The sequence below is a fragment of the Schistocerca serialis genome, chromosome 5 (genome assembly GCF_023864345.2).
Source record: "Schistocerca serialis cubense isolate TAMUIC-IGC-003099 chromosome 5, iqSchSeri2.2, whole genome shotgun sequence".
NCBI lineage: Eukaryota > Metazoa > Arthropoda > Insecta > Orthoptera > Acrididae > Schistocerca > Schistocerca serialis.
The window spans coordinates 429,591,168-429,610,245 of record NC_064642.1 but is presented as its reverse complement, the minus strand read 5'-3'; the positions used below and the strand labels follow the sequence as shown (position 1 = coordinate 429,610,245).

At 40.8% G+C, this 19,078-nt stretch overlaps 1 protein-coding gene across 1 annotated transcript in view; it reads left to right on the top strand.

Annotated features, from left to right (window-relative positions):
- The window catches only part of LOC126482312 (PHD finger protein rhinoceros), a 246,149-nt gene that overhangs the window by 39,318 nt on the left and 187,753 nt on the right, over window positions 1-19,078 (top strand). Inside the window, exon 6 of the mRNA XM_050106352.1 lies at window positions 16,675-16,835. Within this exon, the coding sequence (XP_049962309.1) occupies window positions 16,675-16,835 (161 nt within the window). The remainder of the gene's footprint in view (window positions 1-16,674; window positions 16,836-19,078) is intronic.

Below are 19,078 nucleotides of genomic sequence, written 5' to 3'. Positions count from 1 at the left end.
AATCTGAGGGCTAGCCACTGGTGTCTTCATCTGAGGAAGACGTAGTTCCAGATTTTTTATGAGAAGATGATGTTACTCCTCAGGATGTTCTGCTGGTTATTGATGAGGAAAGTATGCATGATTATGTGTTTGTTTTTATAATAATTATTGTTTATGTATGTGCTGTGTAGACCCAGGTTCCATTTGCAATACTTATGTTTATACATTGTTGTTTTCTTGAGTTTTTACAAGTCTTACATTACATTTATGATGGTGTGTTTTTAGTTCTAATATTCCATAATCTATTGAAAACAACTACATGTTGTAATACTAATTACTAGTATTACAGGAACAGCTGCCAAGAAGGTTACGTTAGCTCGTGGCAGTGGGTGTTGTGAGCAACGAAATGATGAAGGTTGTGGACTGTTTCAGTTCCCTTCAGGTGGAGATATTGTATCACCAGATGGATCAGCCTGGAAAGTGGGAGTTGTATTTGTCAGTTTAGCTGGCGGATATGGGCAACAGAAATTTTTCAAAGACCATGCAGGACATCTCCACATGCAAATTGAAATGTGAAGGAGATCTGCTACAGTGCTTGTCATCTGATGATAATAGACAAAATTTTGAAACACATTGTAAAATGTACTGAAACCAAAGCACGTCAAGTATTGGATTTAGATGTTGAGACTATAAACATTGAAGAACTGGAAGCTTGTGTAGCTATATTATACGTTCATGGTGCTGTAGGAGCAAAGAGCTTAGAACTAAACACATTGTGGTCAATGAAGTGGGGAAATAATTTTGTGAAGTGAACAATGGCTTGTGAGATTCAGAGAGATAATATGTTATCTCAGATGTGATGTCAGATCCACATGATCAGAACAACTTAAAGAAGTCACCTTTGCTTTAGTATCAGATATCTGTTACGAGTTCATTGCGAACACACAGCATAGCTACTTAGAAAGCTGTATATAACAATCGATGAACAGCTTTTTCCTTCAAAGTGCTGTTGCAGAGTCACAGAGTTCATGACCTCAGGACCTGACAAATACAGGCAAAAGTATTGGAAGGCATTAGATAAAAACTCCAAATATATTGTGAATGCTGTCCACTATCTAGCAAAGGATGACACTAGACCGAGTGATGAGCACCTTGGCGAGTTTGTTGTGAAAAAATTGATGCAACCTTGTCTCAATAAAGGAAGAAATGTCACATGTGACAATTTGTTCACCTCCTTGGCTCTCTGAAACCTTGAAAGCAAATGCTACGTGTCTAATGGGCACCATAAATTGATCTCGTAGGGAAATTCTGATGTGTATTAAGAAGGCAAAAGAAGTGTTATACGACACAGTATTGTTGAAGAAGTGTGATACCAAACTGACAGTTCACCAGTGGAAGAGCAACAAAAATGTCGTGGTTCTCAGCACTATGCATCCTTATGTTAAAATTGAAGATGCTTTGAAAAAGAAGCCAGATTCAGTTACATTTTATAACTGCTCTAAATATGGAGCGGTATGGTCAACCAAATGGCTCGCAAATCATCTGTCAAAGCACCATAGAGACGTTGGCCTCCTCACGCATTTTACAACTAGTTGGATATGGTATGGATAAATGCCTAGGTATTGTACAATGCTCTAAGGGTGAAAAAGTTGAAACGCAGAGACATCATACTTCAGCTGTAGGAGGAGCTTGCTGTGAAGTAAGCAGCTGCGTGAAAGACTAGTACCTCCATCACATCCGAAGTCATTCCTGAGCGTCAAGGAAAGTGAACAGGTTGCCTTGTAAAGCCTAACAGTGAAGGAAACAAACCATTTGTGAATTGTCATATGTGGAAGAAAAAGCTGTGTGCAATGAAATTAATGTACATCAAATGACTATTATTTGTGTAATTCTTCACGCTCTCCCAGCAATCTAATGACCCCTTGGGTTGTCAGGTATTCTGCCAGATATCAGCGTCGTACTTGCACATACGATGCTGATATCCAGCAGAACACCCAACAGCCCAAGATGTCACTATTATTTGCGCTCGTTATGTGGTGGTAGCCAGTGAAGGCCCCCAGTAAATGTGTGTAAGTTTTTTAAAACAATAAATGATAAATTGTGAAAAGCTACTTTATTTTTGTTGATTTCATAACAAAGTTTCCAGCACTTCAAAGCATAGATTCATCACTAGTAACAATAACCCTTTGATGCAGGATAATAAAAGGGGGAGATATGTGTGTCATTAGTGACTCAGCTGCGGTTCTAGGTACATCCAGTTGTCAGCAATTCTAGTGTTAATATACAACGTGGACAGCAAAGGTCCCAACAGAATGCCCTGGGGCACACCCAAAGTTACTTCTGCATCTAATGAAGACTCTCCATCCAAACAGCATGTTATGTCCTCCCTACCAAAAATTCCTCAATCGAGTCACAAAATTCACTTGATACCGCATATGATTATACTTTTGACAATAAGTTAGGTGTGGTACTAAGCCAGACACTTTTAGAAATCAAGAAATACAGCATCTACCCGTTCGCCTTGATCCATAGCTTTCAGAATGGCATGTGAGAAAAGAGCGAGTTGGATGTCACATGATCAATATTTTCCAAAATCCATGCTAGTTGGCATTGAGGAGGTCATTCTGTTCAAGATGCCTCATTATGTTTTAGCTCAGAGTATGTCCTAAGATTTTACAACAAATCAATGTCAAAGATATTGGACAGTTGTTTTTTGGATATTGAATGGTAATTTCTACTACGCTTCTTGTAGACAGGTGTGACCAATGCCTTTTCCCAAGAACTGGACACAGCTTTTTGTTTGAGAGCTCTATGATAGATTATAGTTAGAAGGGGGACTAACTCAGCTGCAAATTCAGTATAGAATCTCACAGGGATTCCATCAGGCCCTGGAGCTTTATTCAGTTTTAATGATTTCAGCTGTTTCTCAACACCTTTAGTACCAAATTTGTGTTTAGTGCAACTGTTCGTGTGACAGTGCATAGTTACCAGTTCAGTAAAAAAAAGTATTATGAATAAGTTCTGTGTCAAAGTGTTGGTGATCATTGTAACATAGATGGCAGTTGCAAAAGCAATCTTAATATTAACCTGTGTATATTTTGCACACTCTGAAACCTGTCACTTAATCGCATTTATTGTCCTCTGTTTTATATAATTGGTGTGGCAACCAGAAAATAATTTGTAACATTTACAATAGAAAGTCAAAGTGACTTCGTCAGTGCCCCATGCTGTAAGTAAGGTGTAACTGTGGTTATAGCTCCAGAGGTTCTTACATTAAGAATGACAGAATGTGAAATATTTTGATTAGCTTATGGAGTAGACAGCCAAATTGCACATTCAGTGGCAAAGAGCATTAAATGTGCATTTATCAATGTGTTTGGTGGGTTGTTTCCCACTAATCGGTGGCGTTCTTTTTTCTGTCACTCAACAGTATAAAAAGTGTTTTATGAATATCATGTTCTTCAACAAGCAGTGCTCAAAGTTAAAGCCCACAAATGTAGTAGGAGATTATCAGAATGAACTGTGCATCAGCCCTGCGAGAGTGGACCCTAAAGCTCAATTGATGTCACCCTGCTACCATGGCATCCTCTGCAGTGACATGTCATGCAGACGTGGTATGGAGGAGGATGGGCTCAGCAGACCACTCTCCCTGCCATTGTTGACTTTCCAGACCTTGGAATTGGTACTTCTCACTTATGTAGTTGCTCATTGGCATCTTGAGGTAGAGCTTACGCAATTCTAGTTCTCCCACCAAAGAAAAATCCTTTGTAGTATCAGGAATCGAACCCTTGTGTTCCACATCAGGATCAGCTATATAGGCAGACTGATAATTGATGTGAATTATATTTTGGAGGTGGACTATAATGTTTGCGCCATCAACAGGAAGAAAATATCTTTGACGTGATAGTGGAACTGCCTTCTCTCAACAAACATTACTTGTGAACACATCTCTGTCAGAGATATTTCATATTGTATTAGTATATTTGACAAATTTCTCCACTTTGAATCAGATATCATATTTCTACTTCAAAAGATAGTGTTATAGCTGAAATCAGAGTTTTGTTCTTTTAGAGGATTAAAACTCTTCCTAATGTGGAGAATTAGATGAGTTGTTGAATACAATTTGTGCTATGTTTGAAAAAGTTCAAGAAATAAACTGAGCTGCCATGTAATTAATCAGCATCAGCACTGTAACTTTCATTATCTATTCACATTCACTTCTTCCAGTCACATCTCCTGGAAATTGGAGATTAATCCAATAACAAGTAATCAATTATGGCAGCCTCTCCATCCTCACAAAAAACAACTAGCGTGTCCTGAATAAAATTCTTTACGTGGACACTATAGGAGAATCTAAATGCCACCATTGGAACTAGATAGGTACTCTTCATCCAACTCACTTGCACCATAATACTATATGACAGTGAATGCAATTGAAGAAAGATAATTAGTTCATACTGATTGTTTGTTTGTTGTCTTGTAGATATAAAATGATCAGTAGTGATGCTTGTGAACTGTGAAACATATAGTAGTTCCATTTGAATTGCTATATCTCTTAGATATGGATTTCATAAGATTCTTTTCCTGAGCGTACGTTGTATTCATTTTGGGTGGATTTGTTTTGTTTATTTATTTCAGAAATGAGAAGTTAGATATTCGTTACAGTAATTTACATTTTCATTACAGTATTGTTTGTGAACTTGGCATAAATAAATAAACAAATGAACACAAAGACATATGAAACTCACTGCCGCTTCCTGTCACTCCCCACCCCCTCTTCCACTCCCTCTCTGAAATGAGCATATTTTTACACTGTACAGGGCTTGTTTGCTTCACAGTGACCATGCTGCAATGATAAGTTGCAGTAAATTTGAAAACTTTTGGACGATTTGTTTGGAGTGACCTTTATCCCAGACCCTTATCCTCAAGTGTATCTCCGTCTTCACCCCAACTACATCTCCTTCTAAACCCCCACTCCCCTCACACACACAGACCCTTTAACGCAGTATAGCCAAGAATTCAGCTTGCGAACTATGCCCTGGCAAGAGTGCTGTAGCGTTCAGCCTGGCTGCACATTGGTCCCGCTGCCACGACACAGTCTTAGCTTAGAGGTGAAGCAGGAAAACTGCAAACATTCAGTATATAAATGGCAATGCACTTGTACTGCATACAGCACGATTTTATATTTTACATTCCTCAACAACATGGATCACAAACAAAAAAAATTTCAGTGTTTTTAGTTACTTTTGGTGCACTGAAGACATAATATAATATTTATATGGTACACACTGTCGGCATGCGGTCAGATACAGACAGTTTCACAGATTTTCACACTTAGATTGCCATGTAATCATGTCTTATTTAGTTTCATAATTAAAAAAAGGGTCTTTCACACATGTGTTGAATGAAGTATTGTAACACTTTGGTAACCTCATTATGGAGTCATGGAAACTTTACCTGAGGAAAACGGCGTAGACGTCCAGAATAGTTTTAACATAAATGGATTTGTCATTAAAATAGAAGTTACGTTGGAGATCAATCAGTTACATTTTCGCATACATGGTGACACTTCCTAGTGATATGGCCAATGGCCTCAAATGCAGCTCAAAAACATGTAAAATTGGCAGTGTCCTCAAAATGTTTAGAAAACTATCCTTGTAATTCTTTCAAGGCCACAATGAATTCTTCGTATCTCACATTTTCTTTATTACTAGTGAGCTTGGGGCAACTAGACTGTCCCTTCTACAATGTGATTTTCTTTTTATATGCTTCCCCATCAAACCATAAATCAGTTATTTCTCACTTTGCAATGTCTTACTGTCTACAGCATTCAGTTAACTCCACAAAAAGTGCGAGGTCGGCAATCCATTTCATATGTTCTGATTTTTGTTCCTGCACTCCTTTTTCCATGGACTCCATGCCTGCAAGTTCAGCACAAAGTGCTTCTTGATGTAGGGAACAATTAATCCCATTTGTCAATCACAATTTTTTGCTCTTTCCTGGTTAACTAAATCTTTTAATTTTTGCTGCATATTATTGTAATGTTATTTCATAGCAAACTTGCAGTAAACATCAATTATGTGACTGCGTGATAGATGTTGAGAATTTTCATCCCTCTCTTTCATTATTCATATTCAGTTTTAAAGGCGTGTGAAAGTAGATCACTAGAGTGTCTCCGTTTGCGCAAACAGCCACTGGACATTTGACCGCACTTCACACCACAGACAAATAATGAAGGAAGAACACTGACACCATGTCCCAGCCAAACGGATGAGAGTTGTGCTCACTGAAAAATGCCACACCACAATAACAAATGAAATTTTGCACTTTGCTGGGTACTTACAAGAATGGCTGAGCAAAGCCGAGACAGGACGAACCTCGGTGTCCATGCAGTCTGCGTGTCTGGCACACTTGCGATTTGACACACTGTGGCTGACCATGATCTAATGCTTCGCAAAATCCATAAATGTAATCGATCTGGATACCCTGTTGTAGATGTTTGCTGTTCTCCAATGGAAAGAACCTTAGCTCTTGTTGACCAACAGCTCCAACTCATTGCCTACTATCTAGCTTTCCATATCAAGGCCACAAAGCAGTCCCACCTCTTAACATTGCCACATTAGCACCAGGATCCCTACTTGTCACTGTTGGGCCACCTGCCTGTAAACCAACATCCCCCATACCATTGTTTTTGTCACTAGCGAAATATACCTATCCCAATGTCTTGCCAGCTATATCTTTATCCATAAACACTTTTGGATTGTGTATGGGAGGAGAGGAGATATATAAATACAAACTAATCCACTGCATGACTGTGGGCACCTACATAGCACCTTCATTTTCCAACCTATTAATAAGCCATGTAGAGGAAATCATTGTAGCTACCCTTGATCCTAAACTGGTTCAGATTCAGTGATATCTTTATGATCTGGACTCAGGCCTAATATAGTCGATCCACATACCTCAACGCCTCCTCCCCTATCCACTTTGTTTAGTTCTCCTCTTGTAAGACCTCCACAGACAAGCACTAGGATCTGAATTTGGTCCGCATTCAGATGTTCTCCTTAATACACACACATTAATGCTTCTTTAACCACCTTCATGAACTAGCTACAGAGAAGCACCTCACACACACACACGCACACACACACACACACACACACACACACACACACACACACACGTTACTTTATGTTCCCTTGATTGGCACAACTTAACAATGTTCTTCTGCACCAGGACTCTTGACTTCTTATCATTGTGCCTGGAAATAATGAACTTCCTACCACAGTCTTTCACACTTCTCCCGGGGTGATCGTCAACTGATCACCCAGTCTACGAAATACACTCCTGGAAATGGAAAAAAGAACACATTGACACCGGTGTGTCAGACCCACCATACTTGCTCCGGACACTGCGAGAGGGCTGTACAAGCAATGATCACACGCACGGCACAGCGGACACACCAGGAACCGCGGTGTTGGCCGTCGAATGGCGCTAGCTGCGTAGCATTGGTGCACCGCCGCCGTCAGTGTCAGCCAGATTGCCGTGGCATACGGAGCTCCATCGCAGTCTTTAACACTGGTAGCATGCCGCGACAGCGTGGACGTGAACCGTATGTGCAGTTGACGGACTTTGAGCGAGGGCGTATAGTGGGCATGCGGGAGGCCGGGTGGACGTACCGCCGAATTGCTCAACACGTGGGGCGTGAGGTCTCCACAGTACATCGATGTTGTCGCCAGTGGTCGGCGGAAGGTGCACGTGCCCGTCGACCTGGGACCGGACCGCAGCGACGCACGGATGCACGCCAAAACCGTAGGATCCTACGCAGTGCCGTAGGGGACCGCACCGCCACTTCCCAGCAAATTAGGGACACTGTTGCTCCTGGGGTATCGGCGAGGACCATTCGCAACCGTCTCCATGAAGCTGGGCTACGGTCCCGCACACCGTTAGGCCGTCTTCCGCTCACGCCCCAACATCGTGCAGCCCGCCTCCAGTGGTGTCGCGACAGGCGTAAATGGAGGGACGAATGGAGACGTGTCGTCTTCAGCAATGAGAGTCGCTTCTGCCTTGGTGCCAATGATGGTTGTATGTGTGTTTGGCGCCGTGCAGGTGAGCGCCACAATCAGGACTGCATATGACCGAGGCACACAGGGCCAACACCCGGCATCATGGTGTGGGGAGCGATCTCCTACACTGGCCGTACACCACTGGTGATCGTCGAGGGGACACTGAATAGTGCACGGTACATCTAAACCGTCATCGAACCCATCGTTCTACCATTCCTAGACCGGCAAGGGAACTTGCTGTTCCAACAGGACAATGCACGTCCGCATGTATCCCGTGCCACCCAACGTGCCCTAGAAGGTGTAAGTCAACTACCCTGGCCAGCAAGATCTCCGGATCTGTCCCCCATTGAGCATGTTTGGGACTGGATGAAGCGTCGTCTCACGCGGTCTGCACGTCCAGCACGAACGCTGGTCCAACTGAGGCGCCAGGTGGAAATGGCATGGCAAGCCGTTCCACAGGACTACATCCAGCATCTCTACGATCGTCTCCATGGGAGAATAGCAGCCTGCATTGCTGCGAAAGGTGGATATACACTGTACTAGTGCCGACATTGTGCATGCTCTGTTGCCTGTGTCTATGTGCCTGTGGTTCTGTCAGTGTGATCATGTGATGTATCTGACCCCAGGAATGTGTCAATAAAGTTTCCCCTTCCTGGGACAATGAATTCACGGTGTTCTTATTTCAATTTCCAGGAGTGTAGAAAGTATCGGTCACGCAAAATTCAGCTTGCCCTTTTCTCCCATAAAAACCTGTGAAGTATAAATTAACACAGATGAGTATGGAAGACAGTCCCATAATGTTCGAATACAGCTGCTTGACACAGTCAGTTGCAGAGTAGTATGAAGTGAATCGATCAAGGCAAGTGGTCAAGTTTGGTTTACTGGTAGAATTATAGGAAAACATAGCTTATCTATAAAAGAGACAGCACAGAGAACACTACTGCGACCCATTCTTGAGTACTGCTCAAGTGTGTTGGATCCACACCATGTCAGGCTAAAGGAAGACACTGAACCAATTCAAAGGTTTGCAGCTAAATTTGTTAGCAATAGGTTTGATCAGCACACAAGTATTACAGAGGCACTTTCTGAATTCAAATGGGAATCCCTGGAGGGTAGGCGATGTTCTTTTCTCAAGGCACTATTGAGAAAATTTAGTCAACCAGGATTTGAGGCTGACTGTGGAATGATTCTACTGCCACCAATGTACATTTTATGTAAAAACAACAAAAATAATATATGATAAATTAAGGCTAGTATGAAGGCATATAGACAATTATTTTTATGACATTTGGAACTGGAAAGGAAATGACTAGTAGTGGTACGAGGTACCTTCGCCACGCACCATGTGGAGTATGTATGTAGATGTAGCTATCTTGATCCAGCCTTAAGCCACATCCCCCTCCCCACATATTCATCACATCTCTTTGGAAGAACCAGGTGGCAGACCTGTGAAATGCTCTCAACTCACACATCTTATTCCAGTCTTATCACAGGAATATCCTATCCTGTCATAGGTTGGCTGACCTGTGAAAGCAGTTCTGTCATATACCAATTCTATTTAACATTTGCACAGCTTTTTATGTGGGTGTGGCCTCCATTAGGAGCCCACCAGAATGAATGGGCACTTGGCCAAAAGCAGAATTGACCACCAGTGGCAGAAGATGTCGAATACGACTACAACATACTCTTATTCAGTGGTTACTTCACAATCTGTGCAATTTGGATTAGAGCAAACTCTCCACTCTACAGGTTCTCTGAGTTACTAGATGGAAATTTTCTTACAACTCTTCCTTTTGATCTCGTAGTCCTTTTGGGTTCAATCTCCACTGTAGTTGGGGTCAGGAATAACGGCGGTCGCGTTTAGGTTTGTTCTGCGCACCTACGTCATGTATTATCCAATAGCCAAGCATTTCAGTAGCTTTCTAAACACTACTTTGAATGCTGTAGCCAGTGCAAGCATTAAAGATGAGCAATGCAAGTTATTTAGTGAAATTTAATTCCATTTGTTGGGAGTTGTCATTGCTGATGGTGGTAAGCAGAAAATTCTACACAAGCCAGCTAGAGACATAATTTGCAGGATGCATGCTTTCTTCAAACACAAATGTTGCTTGGAACAACACTTCAATGTCGATACATGTCTCGATCTGCGCGGTCCACCACCATTCATGACTCTGCTTATAGTCCCTGTCTCTCATTCAGTTCCATCTCTTTTCCCATACCCTGTCCCCCCTTCGCCTCCACTTCAACCTTTCAATATACGTTCACACTCGTGCTGTCGTACGTACCTGCCCACTACTCTATGTATTAACTTCCTCAATTTTCTATGATGTTGAGCCTGGTCATGCACTATTTTTTAAAAGAGTAAACTGCCATTTTACCATGTATTACTATATTTATCATCTGTACTATCTATATTTTGCATCTTACGTCATTATGAAGTACAATCCTAAAAGTTGCAATTGTGTGGTCCTTACATGCAAAAGGATGTGGGCTCAAATCCTGTCAGGTGCTTTGAAATTTTGTTTTTGTGTAAGTGCTTTGGACTGCCTCTACGAACATGAGATAACAATGGTCTAACAACATTTAGCATTGAACTTGATAAGCTGAAATCTAGATTGTACAGAAGATAAATATAGTAATACACAGCCAGATGGTGGTTTACTCTTTTAAAAATTCATCAGTTTTATTAACACAACTGTGTGTGTTATTTCCCCAAAACTAAAGCGTTCTTTGAGCAACTTTAACTTACATTTCATTTTTCTTCTGTAACTATGTAATAAGATTACTGTCTTGTTTGAGATTCTTTTACAAGAAATATATTTTGGTTTATTTCTTGGAATCACTTTACATAAAATCGTAAATCAGACTTGTTTAAAATAAGCAGGTACATCTGCCCTGCCAAAGTAGCTTAAAGCTGTTGTCCACACTGGGTTGTGCAGCCAGTGGACCAAATTGAATTAAAAATTGTATGGATGTTTCTGTGCCCACGTTTAACCATTCATTTTCATTTATGGTACATATGAGTAATAGTAAGAATTCACCTCTTAATTATGTAAGGCATTAATGTTGGCAAATTGTTGCATAATTTTCCTCCATTTAATTCCTTTACGAGGGTATCAGAGGAATAAGTTACAGTAGAAGTTGTATTGCCAAGTAAATGGAAATAAGTGTCCTAGATCACAACATGTCATGAGCAGCACAGAGAAAACAGCAGGAGGATCTTGGTTGATAAGGACAGTATTTGACAATATTTTACAACATTCCACGTAGGAAATATATATCTAAAAACAAAGATGATGTGACTTACCAAATGAAAGTGCTGGCAGGTCGACAGACACACAAACAAACACAAACATACACACAAAATTCAAGCTTTCGCAACAAACTGTTGCCTCATCAGGAAAGAGGGAAGGAGAGGGAAAGATGAAAGGATGTGGGTTTTAAGGGAGAGGGTAAGGAGTCATTCCAATCCCGGGAGTGGAAAGACTTACCTTAGGGGGAAAAAAGGGCGGGTATACACTCGCACACACACACATATCCATCCACACATATACAGACACAAGCAGACATATTTAAAGACAAAGAGTTTGGGCAGAGATGTCAGTCGAGGCAGAAGTGCAGAGGCAAAGATGTTGTTGAATGACAGGTGAGGTATGAGTGGCGGCAACTTGAAATTAGCGGAGATTGAGGCCTGGTGGATAACGGGAAGAGAGGATATATTGAAGAGCAAGTTCCCATCTCCGGAGTTCGGATAGGTTGGTGTTAGTGGGAAGTATCCAGATAACCCGGACGGTGTAACACTGTGCCAAGATGTGCTGGCTGTGCACCAAGGCATGTTTAGCCACAGGGTGATCCTCATTACCAACAAACACTGTCTGCCTGTATCCATTCATGCGAATGGACAGTTTGTTGCTGGTCATTCCCACATAGAATGCGTCACAGTGTAGGCAGGTCAGTTCGTAGTTCACATGGGTGCTTTCACACGTGGCTCTGCCTTTGATCGTGTACACCTTCCGGGTTACAGGACTGGAGTAGGTGGTGGTGGGAGGGTGCATGGGACAGGTTTTACACCGGGGGCGGTTACAAGGGTAGGAGCCAGAGGGTAGGGAAGGTGGTTTGGGGATTTCATAGGGATGAACTAAGAGGTTACGAAGGTTAGGTGGACGGCGGATAGACACTCTTGGTGGAGTGGGGAGGATTTCATGAAGGATGGATCTCATTTCTGGGCAGGATTTGAGGAAGTCGTATCCCTGCTGGAGAGCCACATTCAGAATCTGATCCAGTCCCGGAAAGTATCCTGTCACAAGTGGGGCACTCTTGTGGTTCTTCTGTGGGAGGTTCTGGGTTTGAGAGGATGAGGAAGTGGCTCTGCTTATTTGCTTCTGTACCAGGTCGGGAGGGTAGTTGCAGGATGCGAAAGCTGTTGTCAGGTTGTTGGTGTAATGCTTCAGGGATTCCGGACTGGAGCAGATTCGTTTGCCACGAAGACCTAGGCTGTAGGGAAGGGACCGTTTGATGTGGAATGGGTGGCAGCTGTCTTAATGGAGGTACTGCTGCTTGTTGGTGGGTTTGATGTGGACGGACATGTGAAGCTGGCCATTGGACAGGTGGAGGTCAACATCAAGGAAAGTGGCATGGGATTTGGAGTAGGACCGGGTGAATCTGATGGAACCAAAGGAGTTGAGGTTGGAGAGTTAATTCTGGAGTTCTTCTTCACTGTGAGTCCAGATCATGAAGATGTCATCAATAAATCTGTACCAAACTTTGGGTTGGCAGGCCTGGGTAACCAAGAAGGCTTCCTCTAAGCGACCCATGAATAGGTTGGCGTACAAAGGGGCCATCCTGGTACCCATGGCTGTTCCCTTTAATTGTTGGTATGTCTGGCCTTCAAAAGTGAAGAAGTTGTGGGTCAGGATGAAGCTGGCTAAGGTAATGAGGAAAGAGGTTTTAGGTAGGGTGGCAGGTGATCGGCGTGAAAGGAAGTGCTCCATCGCAGCGAGGCCCTGGACGTGCGGGATATTTGTGTATAAGGAAGTGGCATCAATGGTTACAAGGATGGTTTCTGGGGGTAACGGATTGGGTAAGGATTCCAGGCGTTCGAGAAAGTGGTTGGTGTCTTTGATGAAGGATGGGAGACTGCACGTAATGGGTTGAAGGTGTTGATCTACGTAGGCAGAGATACGTTCTGTGGGGGCTTGGTAACCAGCTACAATGGGGCGGCCAGGATGATTGGGTTTGTGAATTTTAGGAAGAAGGTAGAAGGTAGGGGTGCGGGGTGTCGGTGGGGTCAGGAGGTTGATGGAGTCAGGTGAAAGGTTTTGTAGGGGGCCTAAGGTTCTGAGGATTCCTTGAAGCTCCGCCTGGACATCAGGAATGGGATTACCTTGGCAAACTTTGTATGTGGTGTTGTCTGAAAGCTGACGCAGTCCCTCAGCCACATACTCCCGACGATCAAGTACCACGGTCATGGAACCCTTGTCCGCCGGAAGAATGATGATGGACCGGTCAGCCTTCAGATCACGGATAGCCTGGGCTTCAGCAGTGGTGATGTTGGGAGTAGGATTAAGGTTTTTTAAGAATGATTGAGAGGCAAGGCTGGAAGTCAGAAATTCCTGGAAGGTTTGGAGAGGGTGATTTTGAGGAAGAGGAGGTGGGTCCCGCTGTGACGGAGGACGGAACTGTTCCAGGCAGGGTTCAATTTGGATAGTGTCTTGGGGAGTTGGATCATTAGGGGTAGGATTAGGATCATTTTTTTTCATGGCAAAGTGATACTTCCAGCAGATCCACAAATGTCTGCTTGTGTCTGTGTATGTGCGGATGGATATGTGTGTGTGAGTGAGTGTATACCTGTCCTTTTTTTCCACCAAGATAAGTCTTTCCGCTCCCGGGATTGGAATGACTCCTTACCCTCTCCCTTAAAACCCACATCCTTTTGTCTTTCCCTCTCCTTCCCTCTTTCCTGATGAAGCAACCGTTGGTTGCGAAAGCTTGAATTTTGTGTGTATATTTGTGTTTGTTTGTGTGTCTCTCAACCTGCCAATGCTTTCGTTTGGTAAGTCACATCATCTTTGTTTTCTCTCTCATGCATATGTATTTTGACATCCAGCCAGTCTTCCTCTATAACAGGATCACTAATTCAGGCTTGTGTGTTAGCTCTTAAATCATAGGTCATCATTGGAATCCTGCTGGGTTGGACTATTAAACTAGTGGCAAGGGGGGGGGGTGAATTGTTATGATTTAAAGTTCTTAGTCATCAACTGTGTTACATTGTCAAGGATTAAATTCTAAATATATTTGCAATCTTCTATGAAGCAACCGTTCGCAATCTTCCATATGTAAGTTGGCAATGTTAATGCTGATGGCCCACCTAGGGTACATGCAAAATAAGCGTGTTACTCACAAACTAGGGGCCAGTGTGAGGTAGCTTGAAGCAGTGCAGAAAGTATCCACGTGTTATCTGATGGGGCAGCACACAGTAACAGCATCAAATGCAGTGGACTGGCACCAACTGGCTTGACAGAATGAACGTAACATTCTCTGCCCATTCTTGCACAGCTGGTGTCCTCCTCATTATACTAGGAGATTGGAAGCACACACATGCCAGCTGCTCTGCAACCTTTGTTAAAAGATTTGAGATAAATTATTTAGTACCAAAAATTTGATTCATTCGCTTCATATAGTGTCATTTGTAGCCTGCGATTTTAGGTATGGTACGTGTTAGGCCACATGTTGCAGTATGGTTAATACGAAAAACTTTATTATTTGCCATGATTTTTTCAGTGGGGTATTGTATTTATTTTAAGGGCCATTGATGGCTAGTGGATTGAGAATTGGTGTGAGTTTGCAACAACATAAGTGAACATATGCTATTGATCTTTCTTGAAACCAGATGGGTGTTCAATAACACACTGTTTCATCATTCTGTCACAATTGCAACTTCATTAACATGTTAGTGGCGTGAATATGTTTACACTCTGTTGTATATTTCTGAAATAAGCTAATTTTAACATGATAACTGGAGAAGCGTAAGTGTTACTCAAAACTCACCACTGATGAGTTGACACTTCTATGGAGGAAAAAATAATGAAAGCCTGGAGAAGATAAATTGCTACTTATGTTGCTATTTTATTGAAATAATGCAATCCCATATATAGTCAAATGTGGTGAAGTCAACCGACTTTGGACTTTACAGATCATGGGCATTAACTGTAGTAATCAAATTTTTGTTCTGTTATCATTTGTTCTAACAGAGTGTTAAAAAAAGCCTCAGACTCCTGCATTGCTCAGCTTCACTCAACCTGGGGCTGAAGTTTATCGATTATCCGTTATGTGATAATTGTGATTGTTTATGACTCTAAGGGTAATTTCAGTTCCTTAACTTTATCAGCAGTGGAAAAATAAATCTAGCATAATAATTGAATTTTCATATTAATTTCAAAGTAACACACAAAGAAAGTTTAAGGGTAAAGAAATGTAGTCATAATTTTGCTTGATGAAATTCTTAAAAGACATACACTCTCCTTCCGTAGCACTAAAAACTGGCTGACCAACTTGCGTTTTACCATGACGCCCATGAATCCTGTTTATCACGGTTCCTTTGGTAATTTTGTACACTCGGGTAGCCTTGTTAATGCTGTTTTTCCACTTAAAATTTATGTAATACATAGCTCAAAAACATCCAGGCTATATTTCTTCAATTCACCCTGATTATATTTGTGCACAAGCAGTATTTTCACACTGACAACTGTTATGATCTCACATGTATGATGCAACAAACAGAACTGCGATGTATGTGACAAATTCATAAGTTATCGTTCAGACACTTACAACGAAGACTTTGTCATTTCACCACTTTGTTATAGATGGTTGTTACTGCATCAACTGTGTCACATTGTTGCTGCATTCACTACGTCACATTATTGCTGCATTAACAAATGTCTGTTCATAAAAGAACCACATGAGAAAGGACAGTCAGCTATATAAGTATTCCAATAAGAATTTACAAAGTTTTATTTATGTGTCTGTAAATGAATAAGTGGTATAGGTTAACTTTTGTTATTGTTCTAGTTGTCATTGCGGAGGGTCAGTACGTTACATATATAAGACCTTGACACATGAGTTTTTTTATGCCAGTCATGCGAGTAAGAGTTTTAGCTCATTAAAAAAGTTAAAAAATCGTCAGTCCGTCTGAAAATGGTTAGTGTTCAGATAGAGGTTTGGAATACTGTACATTTAGCCATTGCCACGAATTATGAACTTTCAAGTAGTAAATATAACAAATAACAGAATTTCCATCACCAGTACATAGTTATGTAGCATAATATGTTTTGAACTTAATGGCCAACTCCACTTTAGTGGACAACTTCATCCCATTTGATGGTAATTTTAGTAATGAATGGCTGGGATTGTATTTTATTTCTATACCTTAATGGCTATACGTACAACTTGGATGTTCCAGCCAGCAATACAATATGACTTTAACCTATTTCTTAACCACCCAGTCAAGAAACAAATGTACCATGCTTTCATATAGTATTACATTCATCATTGTAAAGCATGTAGAAATGTTAGTGTATGTGTCACATTCAAGCATTGGTTTTCTCCTTAATATAATTGTGTTTCTTTCCAGTCCAAAGAAATACATCCGTATCACAAAGGATGAATTCCTATCAAGTGATGAATATTACTTGTCTAACACTCCAACAAAAGCAGAGAAAGCATGTTCGTATGATTTGGATGACTGTGATGTCGCATGGTTACAACTTCTCAATGGAGAAAGAGCAGCCATGGGTAAGTCTATTCATAGCCAGACCTAAGAAGAAACTGCCTACTACATTTTTCTATAACAGTTATCATATATAAACATTACATAAATTCCTATAGTGAGATACAAGTAACTATATTACATCAAAATAAAAGTTTTCCTATGGATGCTGCTGCGATAGCATTTCATGTATGTTGCAGTTTTTTATTGCCTTGACGCAGTATGTAGTGTGGGAAGCATTATGCACAAAGATAGTTGATAACTCCAGCCAATTATCCTTTCTAAAATTATAAGTGTTCCAGTTAATTATGGACCTGAAAATGGTGTACCTGTTTTTGGCAAAATTAGCAGCTGTTTCCAATGAAATTAGCCTCTTTATTATTATTATTATTAAAAGATTTAACATGCAAATTAAAAGACTGTCACACTTTGTGCCTGAAGACAAAGTCTTAGTGCTTTGACATTGATGGGGATACATAATTTATGTAGAAAAAAATAGTTTTTATTCTACAAAATGAGAGCTTTTTGACTGATACGTATACTTTTGCAAAAACCTTTTTTCTGAAAGTGTGTTTGGTTGTTTTCTTCCTTTGGTTCTAATTAATCTTTCAAAAAATGATTCATTCTGTTGAGAAGCAGCTGCATTTTTACGCTGGTGAACCTAAATCTTCTCTGACTTGAAGTGTATCTCGACATATTTTCCTTCCCCACCCAATTCAATAATTACAAAAGATGCAGAATATTGATTTTGAATCACAGCATATTAGCATATTACAGAGCCTTTTCATGGGCATTTGTAAGGTGCATGCCCACTAACAAATTTCTGCAAGTCGCTTGCAGAAGCTATTTCTGCAAGTTCTTTCGTGTGGATACATCCCCAGCATGTTGACTTCCACAAGTTTTGTCAACTTACAGAAGTAGCTATTGCAAGCTAGGGAAAACCGTTTCTTCCGTCTTGCTGCGAGTATTTGACAATCTTGCCATTGTTGGAAGGTTTTCTGAAAATTGCAGAAGTATTGTGTGTTCAGTACCAGTACAAAAATGTACAAGACCAAAAGGAGAATGGGACAAAGACAGAGGGGCAAAACAAATGCACCATTGGAATCCTCAGACAAATATAGTTGGCCACTGCAAACAAGGAAGTACAAAATGAATTTACTGAGTTTTTGTTTCACCAGAAGGAAAAATAGAATGACAGTACAGATGTCTTTAAATTTAAGCTGACTTTTTTTTTAATATAGCAGAAACATAAATTAATTACACTTGTCGTAAAAGTAATAAATACTTTCTGCAAAAGTTCAAGAGTAATTAAAAGGTCATCTCTTGGTTATACAGATTGCTGCATTTTTGTATTCTGTCTATGAATATTTGATTGTACACCAGAAAAGAGATGTTCAAAACAAGCATATGGTATTGTCAGAAAGTCTTTCATTTGGTAATATTTTGTGATAACTTAAATATGTATCCATTTCTTCACCCAAGCACTTATTTTTATGTTAATTTTTTTGTAACTATTGTTCTTCGACAACAGTACCAATAATAATAATAATAATAATAATGTAACAATGGTGGCATCTGCCTATTTTTAACAAAGAGACTGTAAACTTCCACTTGCCTATCTTACGACACAAGTCTACAGAAACACATCTGCGAGTACTTGCAGCAAGTTTCTGAAATTAATTTACCAAAGCTAATTGTTGGAATAAACTTGTGCAAGTTTTTGTTCTAATGTAGAAACCACAACAAGCACTCGCAGATGTTACTTGCTAATGGACACACATTTATAGCCATGTGACCCATACTTGACAAAGCTGCAATTAGATTCTAAAACAACTCCTCTCCCATGGTAAGGGTAAACTCTTGGCATGGTCGAAATACCTTGACTAGATTTGTTTTATGGTGCCTGTAGTGCAGAGTGTGAACAGTATAATGTGGCATTTGGCTGTAAGTGTAAATGAAATAGAACTTAGACTGTCCGAGGGAATAGGCATGGTGCAGGGAACAAACCAGTGCCTCCCGTGCAGGGCAGCCAGCCTACACTTGTGGTCTTTGTTTCTGAAAAATAGTCATGATCATAATCATAGGCAGAAACTTGAAAATGTAGCATCTATTTTTGGCATTTTTTAAAAATTGATTAGAGATGTAAATTCAAAATGTTGTCACTCTTTTTCCCTGAAAATAAAGCCTTAATGCTTTGAAATAAGTTTCTGGTGATTGGAGAGCTTTTTGCTTGGAATGTTTCCTTTTGCAAAAACTTCAGCAACTTTTC